We start from the raw sequence: 16,593 nt of genomic DNA on the forward strand, positions 1-16,593 counted from the left end.
TACGCTACGCAATAGCACTGGGTTGCGGATATCATTAAATTGAATGGTGTTGACAAGAACCTGTTCGCGCACGACGTCCAATCCTGATCACTAAAGACAAGCATTTTGACACTCGCGTATGGCAAGCTGTCTCACTGTTTCATAAAGTTTCTGACAGGCCAATACAATAGCTAAGCACGGGCATAGGCAAATAATTTGCAGGCAAAATAATATAAATTCCATCAAAACTGTCTACCGTATCAACTCCATAACCTCCCTTTCTAGTATTCGCTAACAATAAAGAAATCGCACCTGTGTACCCAGCCACATTCCGAATCCAAAACAAAGGAAACCTTTTACATTGCCCAAGCAATCTATCAGCAACAGATATCATGGAAGCAATTCAAAACTGCAACTCATTCTTAAATGGCCTCGCACCAGGCAATGCAATCGGCCTGGGCGGCGGGGTCCTCAAAGTCACAGACACCGGGGCGGTTGCACTAAAGGAATGTCAGTTCACTGTATACACCAATAGAGTGAGGAATCAAGGGTAGTATATCTTACAAACTCAGAGGAGAGCGGCTCGGGGCTGCGCTTGGGCTTCAACCAGCCAGGAATGGCCTCACACTGAGCGATGCACTGGGCCTGGGCAGTGGCGTCCTCAAAGTCGCAGACACCGGGGCGGTTGCACTAGGAACGATATCAGAACTGATGCTTCTCGGACACAAGACAGGAGAGCCATGGATATTCTTCTTACAAAGGAAGCAGTCAGAGGCTCTGGGGCTCTCTTGGCCTTGAACCAGCCAGGCATGGCCTCGCAGCGGGCAATGCACTGCGCCTGGGCAGCAGCATTGTTGGGGAAGTAGCAAAGACCGGGAGAGTTGCACTAGGGGAATCATGAGCACTGTTTCATTCTTGTCGTCAACCGAGTATTGACAAGTCTTGTTCTTACGAATTTGGAGGAGAGAGGCTCGGGCTCTCTCTTGGTCTTCAGCCAGCCGGGAATGGCCTCGCATTGGGCAATGCATTGAGCCTGGGCAGTGGCATCCTCAAAGTCACACAGACCGGGACGGTTGCACTAGATGATTTGTCAGTGTGTACTTCTTTTATGCTGGCAGCTTCTTGTATAGCCTTACGAATTCCGAGCTCAGAGGAGAAGGGGCCGCAAGAGTGGCGGCAGCAAAGAGGACGGTGGACAAGGTAAAGGCACGCATTTTGTCTGATTGATTGGGAGTTTGGATCGAAGGTAGAAAGATTCTAATATGCGTTGTAGCGAAATTTGTTGGAGCTTGTGTGGAAGGGTATTCCGGATATTGTGCTTAACTGTTGACAGAGAGAAGTCGAGAGCTGAGAAGAGTAGGCAAGGAGCTGATGTCGCAAGATGATGAGTGAATTGGATCATTTCGACGACGAAATGAAACCATTATATATTCTCTATTCGTCCTACTTTACAGAATGAACTATTCGTTTGACTTAGCATCGTGTTTCTTCTTGGACAGCTTCACGATGTCCCAGAGGATTTCGCAGTAAGCAAACAGTTCTGTCAGTATCACCACATGGTCTCTGCTTTCCAAAGTCGCCAAAGACGAATGTGCCTTCTACTCATGAGCCGAGAAACATCCATCATTGCATGTTTCTGCGCAAAGTTATTGTGCCCGCAGTAAGCATGCCATTTTCAAGGCGAATCACCTTGGGAGGCCAACAAAAAGGCAGAGATCTGCAATGAGGCTGTTGGACATTATGTTTGGAGAGTAAGGTGCAGGCAGTTGGGAGGCCAAGGAATCCCACAGCAGTAATAACAGTGCTATCCAACCTGGTTAGCGGGTCCAGGTAAGTGGGTTTTCGCTCAACATGGGCGCTGAATTTGCCTCGGTGTTCTCTGAATCCAAGGCTCTTCAGTGCCCTGGGACGCAACCACGCAGATACCTGTAAACCAACGCACCAAAAAGACAAGAAACATCTTACTACTACACACCGAATCAATCCGAAAATGACTGACGATAACTCATACCTGAGACATAGAATTCAATACTCAGCTGGAATTCATTCTCCGCAGCGCCAAGCCTCCAATCAGCAATCGGGGCAGGACGGTAAGGCGACCAAACTGAAACGATTCAGCTTGCGGCGACAACATCCACCCACCACTCACCGGGGCAAACAGGCAGCAGCAGCAGCAGTGGCCAGTAGACAACAACTCACTTTGGCGACTATACAACCACATGCCGCCTCGAAGAATGTCATCTATTCCATAGCTTTCAGGCTTCGAGTCTTGCCACCATGACCATGAATCTACTCGATCTTCCCCCGGAACTAATTGGTCGCATCCTAGAGCTATCTACTGCTCCCGACTTTGAAAATCTCAGTAAGCAGCTCTTACGTGCCACTTTACACCTTGTATCATTTTCGGGCCGTCTTATGTATGTATATACGGTGACATGCACAGCAGCCTGAACAGAATTGCTCAAAAAAAAAGTGATTCGGAACTCGATAGTCTTGCTCGAAAAACCCAATTTGTTAATCTTTATTTCTTGCAGTGGTCACCTGCAAAGCTGTCTACGCCTGTGGAACGTCGATACTTGGCTCGCATAATAACAGAAGGAGACAATGGAGCAGATTTATTGTCCTCGACCAGGACCCTAGGGAATCATGGGCCTTGGTTTACAGAAACATGGCTCATCCAAACGTTGCCGAGTATGCCAGATTTGCAGATTTCCGAGCTGCCACGCTGTCCGTGTTAAACAACAACATGGGAGCACGATCTTATGAACTGTCAGCAAGCGCCCTGCAGGACTTGGGTGCTCTCGTGAGCTGCATGCAATTTCTCCCAGAGGCCGTTCGTGAGCGAAACTATTTGCCTTACTGGCTTGACCGCGTCGCAGAGTACCCAAACACATATGCCTCGGACATATTGTGGGACTGGTCTTTAATACTCTTGATCATCCAGCTCAAATACGTCACAAGATTGACGCTACCATCAGACTGGCTCGACACGAGGGGCTTTATGGCTGCCGCTGAGATGGGCCTCGAGGATCAACACAAACTTGACCTGTTGACAGCTTTGACCATCATTATGCGTGGTACTCACAAACCAGAGGCAGACGCACCATTGGCATGTTGCAAGATTATAAGGTCGCTAGGGCTTGATGCGACACCAACATTTCTGTCATCAATGTCACCTTTGTTGGCCATGAAAAGCGTGGCGGAATTCCACGCCACAGGATTATTTGGTCAAGTTGAAAACTCGCACCAACTTCCATCGTTGCCCTATACCTGGCCTTATACCGACTTGAAGTCGCCACTGCAAAGGTTGGAACTATTGGACTGCAACATAGATGGGGAATCACTCGGAGCTTTACTGGCCCAAACCCCCTATCTGAGAATTTTCAGATATAGTCATGTGCCCGAAGTTATACCTGACCGACCTTCCTACTGGGATCTGGTCGAGGAGGCAATGGCAAACCCCGAGGATCTCGACTTGAAAGAGCTCGCAATTGAAGAGTACCGGAGAAGCACCTGGAATGTCGCGGCATTTGTTGATACCATCGCCAAATATTGTGGCAACCAATTGATCGAACTCGCAATCACATTCGGAGATCGTTGCAAAAAGTTTGGAATAAAAAACCCCGTCACCAACATGAAGGATTTCACCCGTCTTGAGCACGCCGAGCTCGAGGTAGCCATATTTGGGGGCAGTGACGACCTGCCGACTTTTACACAACTTGAGTCAAGGGAAATCAATGTACCAAAGCTCGTGGAGATACTCCCTTCATCGCTAAAGACTCTCCAGCTTTTTGACGGGTTTCAATGTGAACCAGAAGCTGTGGTTGCATTGATGAGAGATTTTGCTGCCGGTCGAGACTGGCTTCTAGCGGACCTCGAAGAGATTTCCTATCGATACAGAGATTACTATGAACGGTCCGATCCGCGCCCTTATTACTCTGCAATCGAACGCCAAGCGGACGCGCAAGGTATCTCATACTCTTCTGGACCCTCGATCCAACCCCATTGGACGCGCGCGTTTGGCAAGGATAATGGTGTCTTTAATACAGCATAATTGGAAGGGAACATGACATTAGTGTTTACTTGAGGTCACCGGGTTTTCATGATTCAATACTACAGGGCTACCAAGCCATCTGTACCTGCCCTACGAATCCAGTGATCTCAAAGTCTACGAATGAATAAAATATGATGCAACACAGGAGACTGCAAATTGGCCCTAGAGTCTTTGTCTTTCGATATCTTATCGGCTCAATCTAGACCGCGAGACCTTTGTCCTCGAGATTGACGAGAAAAAAGGAATTCGCCGTTGTACACAAATCTATGCCAAGCCCTTTGTGATGAAAAACCATAGATGTCGCCATTCCCAGGTATCGTAGGGTTGATCAGTGTTCTTCGCATTTCAGCCTCTCCTCGGGTGAGTTACTGCAGCATAAACGACCTGTTCCGTCACTTGCAGAAAGGACCCTCTAGAAGCTCCCATTAACTCCAACACCAGCGCTGTGGTACCCATTCAGCTCAACATGAATATGCGCTTCTCGACCATCCTGACCCTGTTATTGGCGGGGATATGTGGTACATTGGCTCAGACACCGGGCTTTGATCCCATGAGCAAGCCGACCAACTGGCAAGACGTAACCGCCGGAGAAAACTTTCAGATTGTCTGGGACCCAACAAGCTACAAGGGAACAATCACCTTGGAGCTGCTCGGCGGTGGAAGCCCAGCTACATTATGGATCCTGGGTAACATTGCTCAGGGTGTTGATAATCAGCAAGGACAATACAACTGGGCTGTGCCGACTAATCTCGGCCAGTTGGAAACATATGGAATACGCATCTTGCTCGAGTCTAACCCTTCGATCCTGCAATATTCCTTTCCATTCCACGTTCGACAGCCAAAGGCTGGTGCAAGCACCCAGTCCCCAGCCCAGTCGACACCCCAAGCTGCTCCATCTGCACCGGCAGTCAATTCTGTCTCACAAGTTGCATCCCAGCCAACCTCGCAGACCTCTCCAATCGCGTCTCAAGCTTCACAGACGATAAGCCAGTCTGCTCCCAAAAGCACCTCTCAGGCTGCATCTCAAGCGGCGACTTCTACTATCCTTGCAAATACCGCAAAGACCACACCCCCCGCAACTACACAACCCGCACCCCAGCCAACGGTCCAGACCATTACTCGGCTGCCCGAGAGATGCAAGGTTCGACGGCGTTGGGCCCCTTCTGACTTTGGGTATTCAAGCTATTGATTGTGATTTATTACAATCAGTTCTCGTTTGGTTTTGAAAACTCCAGCAGTTACTACTATCATGTTGACAGTTGATATCATTGTACTCCCAACTGGCCATGCACAATCAAAAAGAGACCAACATATGTTTCTATATAGGCATCGTTTCACAGTAATAGTAAATTTCCCAAGTCATCACGATTTGTGTATTAGATATTGCTAACTTGAGTGTTCTGTCAACAATACCATTCATCGAAAAGTGCAAGAAGGGCATGCCGAGAGCTGAAACCCAAGCGCCAACCTTGAACATGTCAAAGTATTTACTGCGCAACCCCACCACCCACGTAGCCCGTACCACTTCCCCGTCCACCACCAGTGCGATTCGTCGTGGCCTCGGGCCGGGGGACCACGGTATCGGCATAGCGAACCCAGCCGTCGGCGGAGTCGGGGACCGTGGCCTCGCAGGTAACGACGCTGACGAGCAAATGGTTCAGCTCGCCGCGCGACCGGCGCCGGCCGTCGGCCAGCGTGACGCGCCAGTGGAGATGCGTCTGCAGATACGGCACCACGTGCTCTGGACGTAGGCTGTCGAGCAGGCCCGCGAGGTAGCGCTCCGCCAGGGCAATGGTCAGGGGCACCTGGCCCGTGATGCGCAGACCCTCGGCGCGTCCCTTCTGGCAGTTCTCGCAGGCCGTATCAGCGTCCTGGCCAAACGTCGCCACTACGCCCACGTGCCCGTGGTTGGTCGGGTAGAGCATGGGCGCCGCGTCGTCGGGGTCTCCCAGGAATACGTGCACGACATAGTTGCCGTCCAGCTCGGCCTTTTCGGCGCGAATGTTGACGAGCCATTCTAGGTATTTGTGGTCGTTGCCGACGAGCTTCTTGATGTCCCGGTCTTCCTGGGGCTTTGATGGTGTCGAAGATGCTGCTGCTGGTGGTGGTGTTGCTGCAACGGGCACTTGTTCCGGTACCTGTTCAGTCTGGATGGTGATTTCAGGGCTGGCGCTGGGTTTTGCGATCGCCGGGGCCTTGACGGTAGCAGCGACATGGGCCTCGGCCCTGGTCTTGAGATTTTTGACCGAGGCGTCGAACGCGGCGCCGGTGCTCGCCAGAATATTGGCCAGCGAGGCGCTCTGGTAGAGGCGCCTCAGCTCCTGAGCGATATCCTCGCGCCTGGGGAACAGCCAGTCCTGCGTCTCGGGGTAGACGTAGCCAAACGTCTTGGTGGACCGGACGCCCTCGGAAGTCCAAAAGGTCCCGCCGCTCGTGGGGCTGCCGCCGGGGAACTCGACAAACGGCATCAGCGGCGTGGCCGCCGACTCGGTGCTGCCGGCGCGGGTGTAAAAGTTGCCCTCGGCGGCCGGCCGGGGCGTCACGTAGGTCGCCGTGTTGCCCGGGTCGTCGTGCAGCGCCTGCCAAATGGCAAAGAGGCGGTCGACGTTGGTGTGGTGCAGCCAGAAGATGGGATCAAACGCCGCGACGGGCGGCGACGCCATTTGCCCGCCGCCGCCGACGTAGTTGTGAATGGCATTGTGAATATCCTCGATGCTACCCCAGCCCTCGAACCCGGGCGTGATGGACTGGCTGTCGAAACGGTTGTTGGACGCCGCTCCAAAGTTGGTGTAGGACTGGAGAATGTACAGGACACGTTCCGTAAGATTTCGGCCTTTTGGTGAAGACTGTTGGCCTTGGAAGAATGCAGACAGCTGCTGCTTCATTGCTTGTTCGTCAGGGGTGTCAGATCCCTGAGAAGGGAAACGCACAGTCGCGTTGACATCCGGGAACTAAGGCTTGATTAGTTATATGATCTGTGACGGAAATACGGATCATATATCATACCCAATTGATGTTGTCATCACTGGCAGACTCCCTGAATGTATATGACGCCAGGGGGTTTGGCTTGATGGGGGCCTCTGCAGAGGTCTTGGGCCTGGCGACCTGGTTGTTGGCATCGATACCTGCCTCTGCTGGGAAGACGGGAAGATCTGGTCGGGCCCAATCCCAGTAGGGCATGCGGAACGTCTTTGCTGCCTTGACATAGTCGGCCTTTCGTTCAGCGTCACTGAAGCTGTTGGCTACAGCATTAACGTGTTTGTATAATTCAGCCTGGTTTGCCAAGTATTAGTCCCGGTCGCCCAAGGGATGTAGGTATCGAGTCCCTTACTTCAAACAAGGCAAGGTAAGGGCGGTGCCAAGGGAGAAACAAAATGGAACTGTGTGTACAGAAGCCACCGAACCCACGAGATCCGCTAACGGGCTTCATAGTATTCCAGTCTCTGTCTGGCCATTTCGTGTATGGGAAGCCATGAATTCCTGTAAACATTAGCACATTCACCTTCTCATCCATGACATCTGTGTTGAGTTTTACCTGAGATCTGAAAGTATGAAAGCGGTGCATTCTCGGCCACGGAGTTTTGGAACCTCTCTAGACCCAAGAGATATAGGTTCCACTGATCTGGCTGATTCTTTATCATGTCACGAACTTCCAAACGTGCCGGGGGCTTGGCTATATCGTGTCAATATATATCCTCGTATGTCAGATAGTCACTATACTTACCAGAGTCATCAGGTTTGATGCCATTTATGATGACTGGACCATTTGTACCGTCCGACATGATGGTATATAATTCAAGTTTGTTATTTCGTTGTATGTGTGCTGCTAAAGATGAACTCGATCTTCGTAACAAGCACTTATGACTTGGGAGGTGGTCAAGAAGTCCGTGAGTATTTATATTACAGAATTAGGCAAATATTGTTGATCGTCCTAGGTTCACATCACATTCCTGTGGCGTTACACACTGCTTTTCCAGGCAAACAGGATCATCACGGAAGATACCCCGGCTGCCTACAGCTTCTCGTAGGCGAATAGTCTGTCGTGACCACAAAAAGCCATAAGCAGCCGCAGTCTCTGGGCGAACATGTAGATGTATTGCCCGTAGCGGTAAAGGAAACCAACTTTGGTAGGGCAGTGTCTAACCACGAGTTGCGCCACTGCTGACGTTTGCTTTTCGAGACAAATGCCTAGCTAGGTAGTCTTGAAGTCCTTGCGCCAAGTTGTGCCTTCTACGGGCTTTGCCAAGCATTGGCTGCTTGACCCGAAACATGAAGAGACAAGAAAAGTTCCGAGGTTGTCATACTTGAGGACTTGCAGTGTTCGCCTTTTTGGATTTATTGGATCACTCAGGGTACACAGCCAGGCACGGAAGTATTTCCGCGACGCATTGAGCTGCGTTCCTTAAATGTCATACTAGCACAAAATTACTGGCTTTGGTTTCTTGCCCGGCCGCTGTATGTTAATCTTTGAGGCAGAAAGCTTCCTAATCAGCCGTGGGAACTATCTTGATGTCGTCTGAACTCAACTTCTACTATCCAGGCCAAGAGAGCCTCCCATCAGGAGCGATGATGCGTTATGGACGCGGACGTCCAATGGTATGCAGCATCGTATATCACAAAACACATGACCGTCAGACACTCCTGGGCTGACGTATTTGCCTGCGGCAGCAACGGTAATCTGATGATGGGATCGGGATAAGAGGTGAATGTGCGTGGCGTTCGCAAGCTGGCCAATCATGTCGACGTTGCAAAACGGGTGATGCGGCTGGGGGATAAGGGCGTTCGTTGTCTTTAGTCAGCTGAAAAGTCCAAATGCCGAGCAGGGCTGAATTCTCCATTGCCGAATCTAGGATAGGTACTTACTACATCATTAGATTTGATAAAACAAGGGTTCTCTTTGGGATTCATCGAGCAAAAGTTCAGGTGCATACATAGTCATTGATATGATAGTCGTATCATCTAGATGCGCACCTTGGACATTACACTCATATTACAGAGCCGTTTTCCAGATTGCCGTCGAAGGATGAAGCTCATGTGTTGCAGTCAATAAGACGAGCTTGCCGCTGGCCTTGCCGATCCACCTACGAAGTTTCTACATCTTGCCTTTCAATGGGTGCACAGGCTCTCTAAAGAACGCGATGAGCAGGCGTTGAGCACTGAGAGATGAATCTGTCTTTCATTTCTTCGTAGTGTCTCCAAGAGATCGCGGGTTGGAATTCCATACGTTGAGGTTATAAGATTATGAGAAAGTCCACTTTAATTTTGGGGTCCAGAATATGTACAATGGTATCTTAAAAAGTCGTCAATCATATCAGTTTTCCTTTTGCTCTGTACACAATCATTGCGCCTTCTTTTTCTTTCCAGCAACTGCCGCACCAAGCATTCCGGCAAGTCCTTGCTTGTCTCCAGCGATAGCAGCCCAACTCTTCGCCACGGGAAGCGAGGGCTTCCTAGCAGGTCTTGCAAATTCAGACTGTTCTTCGCTTGCCAAACTGATAGTGTCTTGAACTGATCCTCCATGTTGTGAGCCTATTTCGACGAGTAAATCGTCAGACAGGAAAGTCTTGCTTGCGACTTGGGGTGCCGGATTCATAGCCTGGGATATTCCCAAGCCATATTCCGCCCCCCGGGATTCGGTTGATTCATTGTTGTTGGTCTTGACCAGAATCTTGGACGCACTTGGGCTTGGGTTCGGAGATAACCCACTGCTAGTCGTACGCCGGCTGAACAGCGATGAGGCCATACTATCAATGGTGCTGTCTGTCAAGTTTGCATCACGAGGGGTGCTTGGCGTCCCAGATCTTCTTGGTGTTGAAGGGTTGATTGGCTGTGGCAGTCTAGAGGCCGAGGGGTGAGAACGAAGCGAATAATTGGGCAGAGAGCCCGTCGATTTACGCATATCTGGCCCAGATGGTCGACGCGGCTTGGGTTCCTGGGCCGTATTGACAACTGGTTCAGGTGGGTTACTGTAATGTCGATTTGGTGATTTGAGCTTCGGGCGAGCTGCTCCAGGACGGGGAAGATGACCTTGCTGAGGTTTGGTCTCTAGTTCGCTATTACGCCGTTTGGCTTCATCAAGCTGCTTGGTCACATGTGCCAGGTCTCTTGCAAACTTTTGTTGCTGGTTTTGAATCCTCATATCATAAGTCATCACGGCAGCTTCAAGAGTGTTGAGTCGTTTGCCGATGCGTTCATTTTCTCTGGCCAGTGAGTTCCGTTCGTTGCATATTATGGCGTAATCTTCATCCAATAGTTGAGTGAGAGCCCGGGGCGATGCTTTGCAGCAAGGATTAAAGTAAACTTGCTCTAACCCGCCGAGTCGGTAAAGCTCCCTGCTTACACCAGTCGTGTCGGGCCGTTTCTCTGGGTCGACATCGGTCATTGACCTGATCAGTGTGATGATATGCTTTGGCCGGTATGTTGGAGCTCGGGCATCTGCAAAGTCTTGTGTTGCAAGAGCTTGCTTTTCGGACTTTTCGAGGAACAAATTGAGTTGGTCAAGCTTGAGCTTCCAGTCGACTTGTTTCAGGATGTTGGAGAAGTCGGACTGCTTCATTCCGTACATGATGGCTGCAATGTTCAAGAAAACGAGTCCAAGCGAGTAGATGTCGCCGCCCGTTTTCATAGACCAGCCCCCCGAACGAGAGAAACGTTCAGGGGCGAACCATTTCTTCGTCCCTATTTCTTGGCATGTCATGGTATGTTCCTGATCTGTGACGTCTCTCGAGATGCCAAAGTCGGCCAGATGGACTTGGCCCGGGCTTACGAGTATGTTCTCGGGCTTCAGATCCAGGTGACGAATGTTGGAGTCGTGACAGTACTTGAGCGCTTCGGTCAGGCAGCCCATGGAGCGGCGAAGATAATCCAAGGGACAGCCACTGCTAACAATATCAGGCTTCTGGATCGCATATGGGTGATCGATCGCGCTTGTGTCACGGAGTTCTAGTTCTCCTAAACGTTCGAGGATATCGGCACGGTCGCCGCCATCGAATCGAAGGTCGTCCAGATCATTGAGCAGGCTTGCGAGATCGCGAGTGGCGGCGGGCCAGAGCAGCAGATAAAGCTCTTTGCGGTGGTTACTGTACGTGCCGATCAATCGCACAATATGATCGTGGCATAATCTTTCGAGGTTGTCGGCTTCCGCTCGGAGTATATCGACGAATCCCTTCAAGCGTTTCCTGGCCAAAACAACCGAACGGTTCTTGTGTGTATAGTTGAGTTTCTCGACTTCACCTTGACCTCCTTGGCCCAGCTTCTGAACAATTGTCGACTTGAGCTTGCTGTGGAGTTTCTTTGCTTCCGCGACGTCTGTTGTGTGCTTGCCACTATTTCGAAGCACGTGTTAGCCAACGGCGAAGATCAACGTCCTCAAGCAGGGACACAGAGATGCGAGTTTCCAACATACCAGCCAGACCAATCGCCCTCGGCCTGCGCCCACAAGTCAAGAGCCTGGCGCTCGTACGCAGCTAATTGCGCCCTGTCGAGCTGGCTGACCCGACTGTGAGCGTGCGGTAATACTACCGTCTGCCAACCATTGGCAGTGTCGGCCATGGCCACTGTTCCTTGAAGTGGGCAGATCAGATCTCCAATCAGTAGATCTCGGTTGGCGCAAACATGGCCCTACTTTTCGCAAGACGATAAGAAAGTCGCAGAGCCATCTGGCGGTTGCGCGCAATGAGAGACAAGGAGAAGAATTGTTCTCTCTGTGAGCTGACAAGAAATCCCGGAGGTAAGGTAAGCGGGTAGAGAGTCGGCGCACCGAATAAGACCACCCCGCCATTACCTCCTACTGGTTGTGTTTAACCTACAGTGGATAGTCGCTCTGCACCGCCCATAAGCGAGAGGCGCAAACCGCCAAGCAGAGGGGCTGAGCCTGCAGCTCTTACATCTCCCGCGAGTGTGAGAGTAATGTAGTAGGAAGTCCTGCAACGGACATTGAGCAGAATATAGTCCACGAGCCGACTGGCTGAAAACATGAACCATCTTTGGCGAGTATAGGATCATATGGATCTCGGTCTACAAAGCTGTTTATAATGGAAAAAGCTAAATTACCCACACTCAAAGGGATATATGGGGGCATTACTATACAACATCTCAATTACTACTAGTGAACAGCGCAGGACCCTGGGGCCTGGAGCTCACTTGATGCGCAGTAGCCAGGTCAGCCGGCGTTCGCTCAAATCGTATTTTCATCCAATTCAGTGTACTGGAACTTTAGTGATATCGAAAATCCAAGCCAAGAACTGCGCATATGTGATCTTTTGAATTTCTCCTATTATTATATATTACTAGCTATTATTGTAGTATTGAAATAAAGGTTAACACCTACCTAGTAGGTATCATACTCATCGGGCATCTTCATGTAATTCATTCCCTGCCTCGGAAGAGGATCAAGGGGGCCGACTGTGAAAATAAATCATCGCTCTTTTGCTTGTTGGATGCAGGAATAGCGACAGGCCAACGGGTGCTGGAAGTTCCCGATGCAAGGCCCGACATAAGATCCCACCAGTCAGTCCAACATGGACACTACTACTGTGTAGTAGGTCCTGATGCGGGGTCAAGATCTACCGCTCAACCGCTGGACTGGATTGGACCGTGGACTGGACCGTTGCATGAATATTACACAGTTTTTCTGTTCGGTAGTGTATAACTCTCGTATGGCCACAAGTAGGTAATATGCAAAAGATACAACTCAAAAAGAAATATTTCTGGTGCATCGTTGCTTATTCTGCCCACGGCCTGCCATGCAAGCCATGCTAGGGGAACTCGAGTGACCAGAAAAGTGATAGATCTTCTCCCCTCCCTCTAACGCGCCAATACGAATCGTACACATGGTAAGCTGTTACCCGTGCGTGCACTGCTTCGTACATACTGCTGTACATGAACAGAAGATTTATTATTATTACCTGACAGGCTTCATGACAAGCGTAGCCGGAAATTGGTTACCAAGTAACATTACGCAGACTGGGGGGAAATGGCGGTCTATCCCCATCCTGGTCAAATCACTCTCCGCCAAGTAGAGCTACCAAGGAGCCCGCCCCGGCCCAGGCCCCGCGGAGAGGAGGACGAGGAGGGATTGGGGAGGTTTGGGAAGGGAGGGCAGGAGACAGAACCTAGAGGCAAGACAGGAGGAACCTTTCTGCATTTTTGGGGGGCACAAGCGCTACCTACTAGGTTAGCTAGGCTAGCTCTTGAAGCCGATCTAAAGTCCGTCTCTTCCCATCTCTTTTCGCTTTCACAGGGTCCAAGTTTGGTCTAAAAGTCGTCAGCACAAGAACCTCTCTCAGTGAAAGTGCTGACGGCCATTAATAAGCTTTTGACGGCCGTCAACCACGCCCTTTTCTCGACGTCGTTTTTGTGTGTTGCTGAGCAAGCAACCCGCTGACGTATCTCGTTTCCTTGGACGACGAGGATCCGAATCCCATGTCGATATCACTACTGACCATTGGACGCGATCCATTATCACCACCACTTATTGTGTTTGGCAGCCGTTGTCCACAGCGGAAGAAAAAAAGTGTGTGGACGAGTTGATGGTTTCCCCTTGACCATCCATTGTCTTGCCGCCACGCTTCTCAAACAGTCTCAAACCTACGCTCGGGGCCCGCGCCACGGGATACACTGAATATACAGCTCCCGCGCCGTGGACTATAGTTTGGGGCAGTGAATACTCGGAGTCTACGTGAGGCTGTCACGTTAGTGCGAGCTGAGACCCAGGAACCCGGTAGCTGGGGTCACAGTGTGTACCTATGCTCGGTCCAGCCACGGCCACCTACATACCTTACTCCAGAACTGCCCAAGCATCAATGCGTGTCATGCAGTCTGATCTGGCGATCCTGAATGCCGCCCAGTATGAAGATGGGCTCTCATCAAGCAGAGGAGGCCATGGTCCTGCTGTGCCGATGAAAGCAATCCCCTCTGTGCGCGAAGAAGCTCCTTCAAGGAAACGACCGAGGGCCGCCTCTACTGCTCAGGCATCGCAGGCGGACCATGAGGAGGACAAGAAGAGGGCAAGAGGTCGGCCCCGACTGGATCCCAAAGACCAAACTCCGCAGGATGTAAGTCGTTGATACTGAGTATCGCTCGCATTTCTGCTCCCTCCACAGAGTGTGATATATTTCTGTGAGACTTGCAATGTTATCCCATGTCTACGCAGAACCACACTCATCGTGTTTAATCTCATCTGACAATTTGACAGAGGCGACGTACTCAAATTCGCAATGCGCAAAGAGCCTATCGAGATCGCAAAGAGAGCGCCATCAGTACGCTTGAAAAGGAAGTTGATGGCCTAAAGGAAGCCAACGAGCAGATGAGCTCAGCTTATCGCAAACTTTTCGACCTCGCGACCAGGAAAGGGCTCCTCGATGGCGCACCAGAGCTCAGTCAACAACTGATGCAACTAGATGCACTTGCCAAGACGGCTGGCATGAACTCCCCCAAGAGCGAGGAAGAAGCCGAATCGTCTGATAGTGCCCGTGGGCGAAAGTCTAGCAACCCGTCATCCGTGGCCGATGCTCACACAGAAAGCCATCAACAAATGCAGCCTCAGCAACATAATCCTATGCAGCAGCTTATGGGTGGTATCATGGTCACACATGAACCATCAACCTTGCCCAGCCAGATGCATAGTCACCCAATGCCAGGCGCCCCTTTCCACGGAATGAGCATGGGCTATGAGATCATTGCCCAACCCACGTCCCAAAACGCGAGTTTCCCACAGACCCTTTCTTACGATCAGTCAACGCTATTTAATACCAACTGGATGCAAGCTCCAGCCGCCTGGAATACCTTGTCAAGCCCGGCAAGCTATGCACCCCAGGAACCTCAGTTTAGCCGGCGGCTGCAACGGACTGCTCTGCAACGAGCGGCAAAGCTGATTTCCATGAAGGACCCCCCACCAGAGAGGCTCACTCGAGTGTTTGGCTTCTCTCGCCTCTTTGAGACCTACGAACAGATCCGCGATCGCCTCATGGCTTGTCTCGATCGGACTGAAACGGAGGACCTATCATATACAGGCTATCCTCTCCAGACCGTAGGTGGTGCAGGTACGCATTTCCCAGAGATGCATGCTGGCGGTCCTGGAAACGGCCTGAACCCAAAGACATTTCCAGAGGCTCGACCTGGTCGGCCGGCCAGTCGTGCACCATTTTCGGTAGGACCCTTCGAGAGGCATACCGAGATGATTCGCAGGTCTCTAACGAGCCTGGCCGACTCCATGCTTTTCCCAGGCTTCGATGGCGTCTTCTGGGATCCTGACGAAGTGGATTTTTACTTGAAGTCGAATGGTGTTCATATACCTGCCCGCGCTGATTACCACGTCGTTGAGATATTGGATGATGCCTTTGCTGGTCCACCGCCTTCCCTCATTTCCCAGACCGAAACATTATCACCAAGCGCAGTGCCATCGAGTAACTCTTCGTCGAATGCTAGTATTGGCCAGCAAATGCCATCGACACTACAAACACCTTCAACATCTGCAACAAGTCGCAGTCATTCTAGTACCGATGGATCCAATGACAATGCAACGATTCCAATGAATGTGCCGCTTGATATGTGGCAATCGCACATTTCCTCACAGGTAGACGCAGACGAACAGTTCTCTAATGCCTACACACACGTTCCGCCTACGAACATGGCCAATTTCGCCTCCAACATGCCGTCGGCCTTTGGTGATCCATCATTGCTTGGGTCTGTACCTGGTCATCACCACCAGCATCTCCTCGGCATGCCAGTATCACACTTTGACGGTCTACCCACTTTCATCCAGCCTCCGGCGCCGAGGAAACAGAGGTGGAACATCAATGTCGAGAAATTCATTGATGGTGAGTATAGCCTTGCCAATGACTGCCCATTAATGCAGCCGCTGACTGATTTGTAGAACTTATTGCAAGGACCATGTGTCTAGGCAGAACTCCTGGTTTCAGACCGCGAGATGTCGATGTAGCATTTTGGGCCAGTGTGGTGGTTCCTGGATCATCCTAGAGCACAGCACGATACACAGCCTATAACAGCATCATGCACAAAGAAAAAGGAAAATTGGTTTTTATGCCGCCAAAAGGAGCAAAAGTTGACGGAATAAAGGCGAACACGGCTGATTGATTCAAAACGGCGTTGCATATAACATCTGGTAGCATACCTGCACACACAATCTGGTGTTGGGATAGCATGGGCATCGTTGACGCATTTCTGGAGTTTGCATATTGGATTAGGGAAACTGGTCGAAGTTGGAGAGCAGAGATTCTTTCTTGATTTTGAATAAGAAATACTTTTGGAATCAAGTATAGTTGCTGCCCAGGTCGTGTGATGTCTACTAGAAATGGAGTTCCCGACATGAATGTGAAGTAATGTCTGAAGCACTGCATTGTCAGTCCGATTGATGAAAGATGATAAAATGGTACTTGTATTACAAAAGAGACTGCTGCAAAAGCAGCAAGCTCCAGAGGTCCTCAATAGTAGGTATATATAGTACTAAGCCTCAACACATCTAAGTGCTCTTGATGTTCGAGGTTGAAGCAGAGAGAGCTTTCGGACGTGCATTGCTGCTGTAAGTGACTGCCCCGAGG

At 50.7% G+C, this 16,593-nt stretch overlaps 6 protein-coding genes across 6 annotated transcripts; 3 read left to right on the plus strand and 3 right to left on the minus strand.

The window, feature by feature from the left end:
- Positions 1 to 401: 401 nt before the first annotated feature.
- On the minus strand, positions 402 to 1,193 carry PFICI_10643 (uncharacterized protein; the record flags this gene model as incomplete). Its single annotated transcript, XM_007839224.1, has 5 exons — positions 402 to 479; positions 544 to 669; positions 737 to 865; positions 932 to 1,057; positions 1,116 to 1,193. 5 exons carry the CDS (start codon positions 1,191 to 1,193, stop codon positions 402 to 404), a joined length of 537 nt encoding a protein of 178 aa, XP_007837415.1.
- Positions 1,194 to 2,256: 1,063 nt separating this feature from the next.
- Positions 2,257 to 4,033, plus strand: PFICI_10644 (uncharacterized protein; the record flags this gene model as incomplete). The annotated part of the gene is made up of 2 exons (XM_007839225.1): positions 2,257 to 2,341; positions 2,514 to 4,033. The coding sequence occupies 2 exons, from the start codon at positions 2,257 to 2,259 to the stop codon at positions 4,031 to 4,033; spliced, it is 1,605 nt and encodes a 534-aa protein (XP_007837416.1).
- Positions 4,034 to 4,499: 466 nt separating this feature from the next.
- On the plus strand, positions 4,500 to 5,222 carry PFICI_10645 (uncharacterized protein; the record flags this gene model as incomplete). The annotated part of the gene is made up of 1 exon (XM_007839226.1): positions 4,500 to 5,222. The coding sequence occupies one exon, from the start codon at positions 4,500 to 4,502 to the stop codon at positions 5,220 to 5,222; it is 723 nt and encodes a 240-aa protein (XP_007837417.1).
- Positions 5,223 to 5,520: 298 nt separating this feature from the next.
- PFICI_10646 (uncharacterized protein) lies at positions 5,521 to 7,815 on the minus strand (the record flags this gene model as incomplete). The annotated part of the gene is made up of 5 exons (XM_007839227.1): positions 5,521 to 6,984; positions 7,040 to 7,306; positions 7,365 to 7,513; positions 7,569 to 7,706; positions 7,758 to 7,815. The coding sequence occupies 5 exons, from the start codon at positions 7,813 to 7,815 to the stop codon at positions 5,521 to 5,523; spliced, it is 2,076 nt and encodes a 691-aa protein (XP_007837418.1).
- A 1,556-nt stretch (positions 7,816 to 9,371) lies between these two features.
- On the minus strand, positions 9,372 to 11,584 carry PFICI_10647 (uncharacterized protein; the record flags this gene model as incomplete). The annotated part of the gene is made up of 2 exons (XM_007839228.1): positions 9,372 to 11,358; positions 11,439 to 11,584. The coding sequence occupies 2 exons, from the start codon at positions 11,582 to 11,584 to the stop codon at positions 9,372 to 9,374; spliced, it is 2,133 nt and encodes a 710-aa protein (XP_007837419.1).
- Positions 11,585 to 13,836: 2,252 nt separating this feature from the next.
- PFICI_10648 (uncharacterized protein) lies at positions 13,837 to 16,012 on the plus strand (the record flags this gene model as incomplete). Its single annotated transcript, XM_007839229.1, has 3 exons — positions 13,837 to 14,088; positions 14,229 to 15,852; positions 15,909 to 16,012. 3 exons carry the CDS (start codon positions 13,837 to 13,839, stop codon positions 16,010 to 16,012), a joined length of 1,980 nt encoding a protein of 659 aa, XP_007837420.1.
- Positions 16,013 to 16,593: the final 581 nt, after the last annotated feature.

The sequence above is a fragment of the Pestalotiopsis fici genome (genome assembly GCF_000516985.1).
Source record: "Pestalotiopsis fici W106-1 unplaced genomic scaffold PFICI_Scf_7, whole genome shotgun sequence".
In the NCBI taxonomy this organism is placed as follows: domain Eukaryota; kingdom Fungi; phylum Ascomycota; class Sordariomycetes; order Amphisphaeriales; family Sporocadaceae; genus Pestalotiopsis; species Pestalotiopsis fici.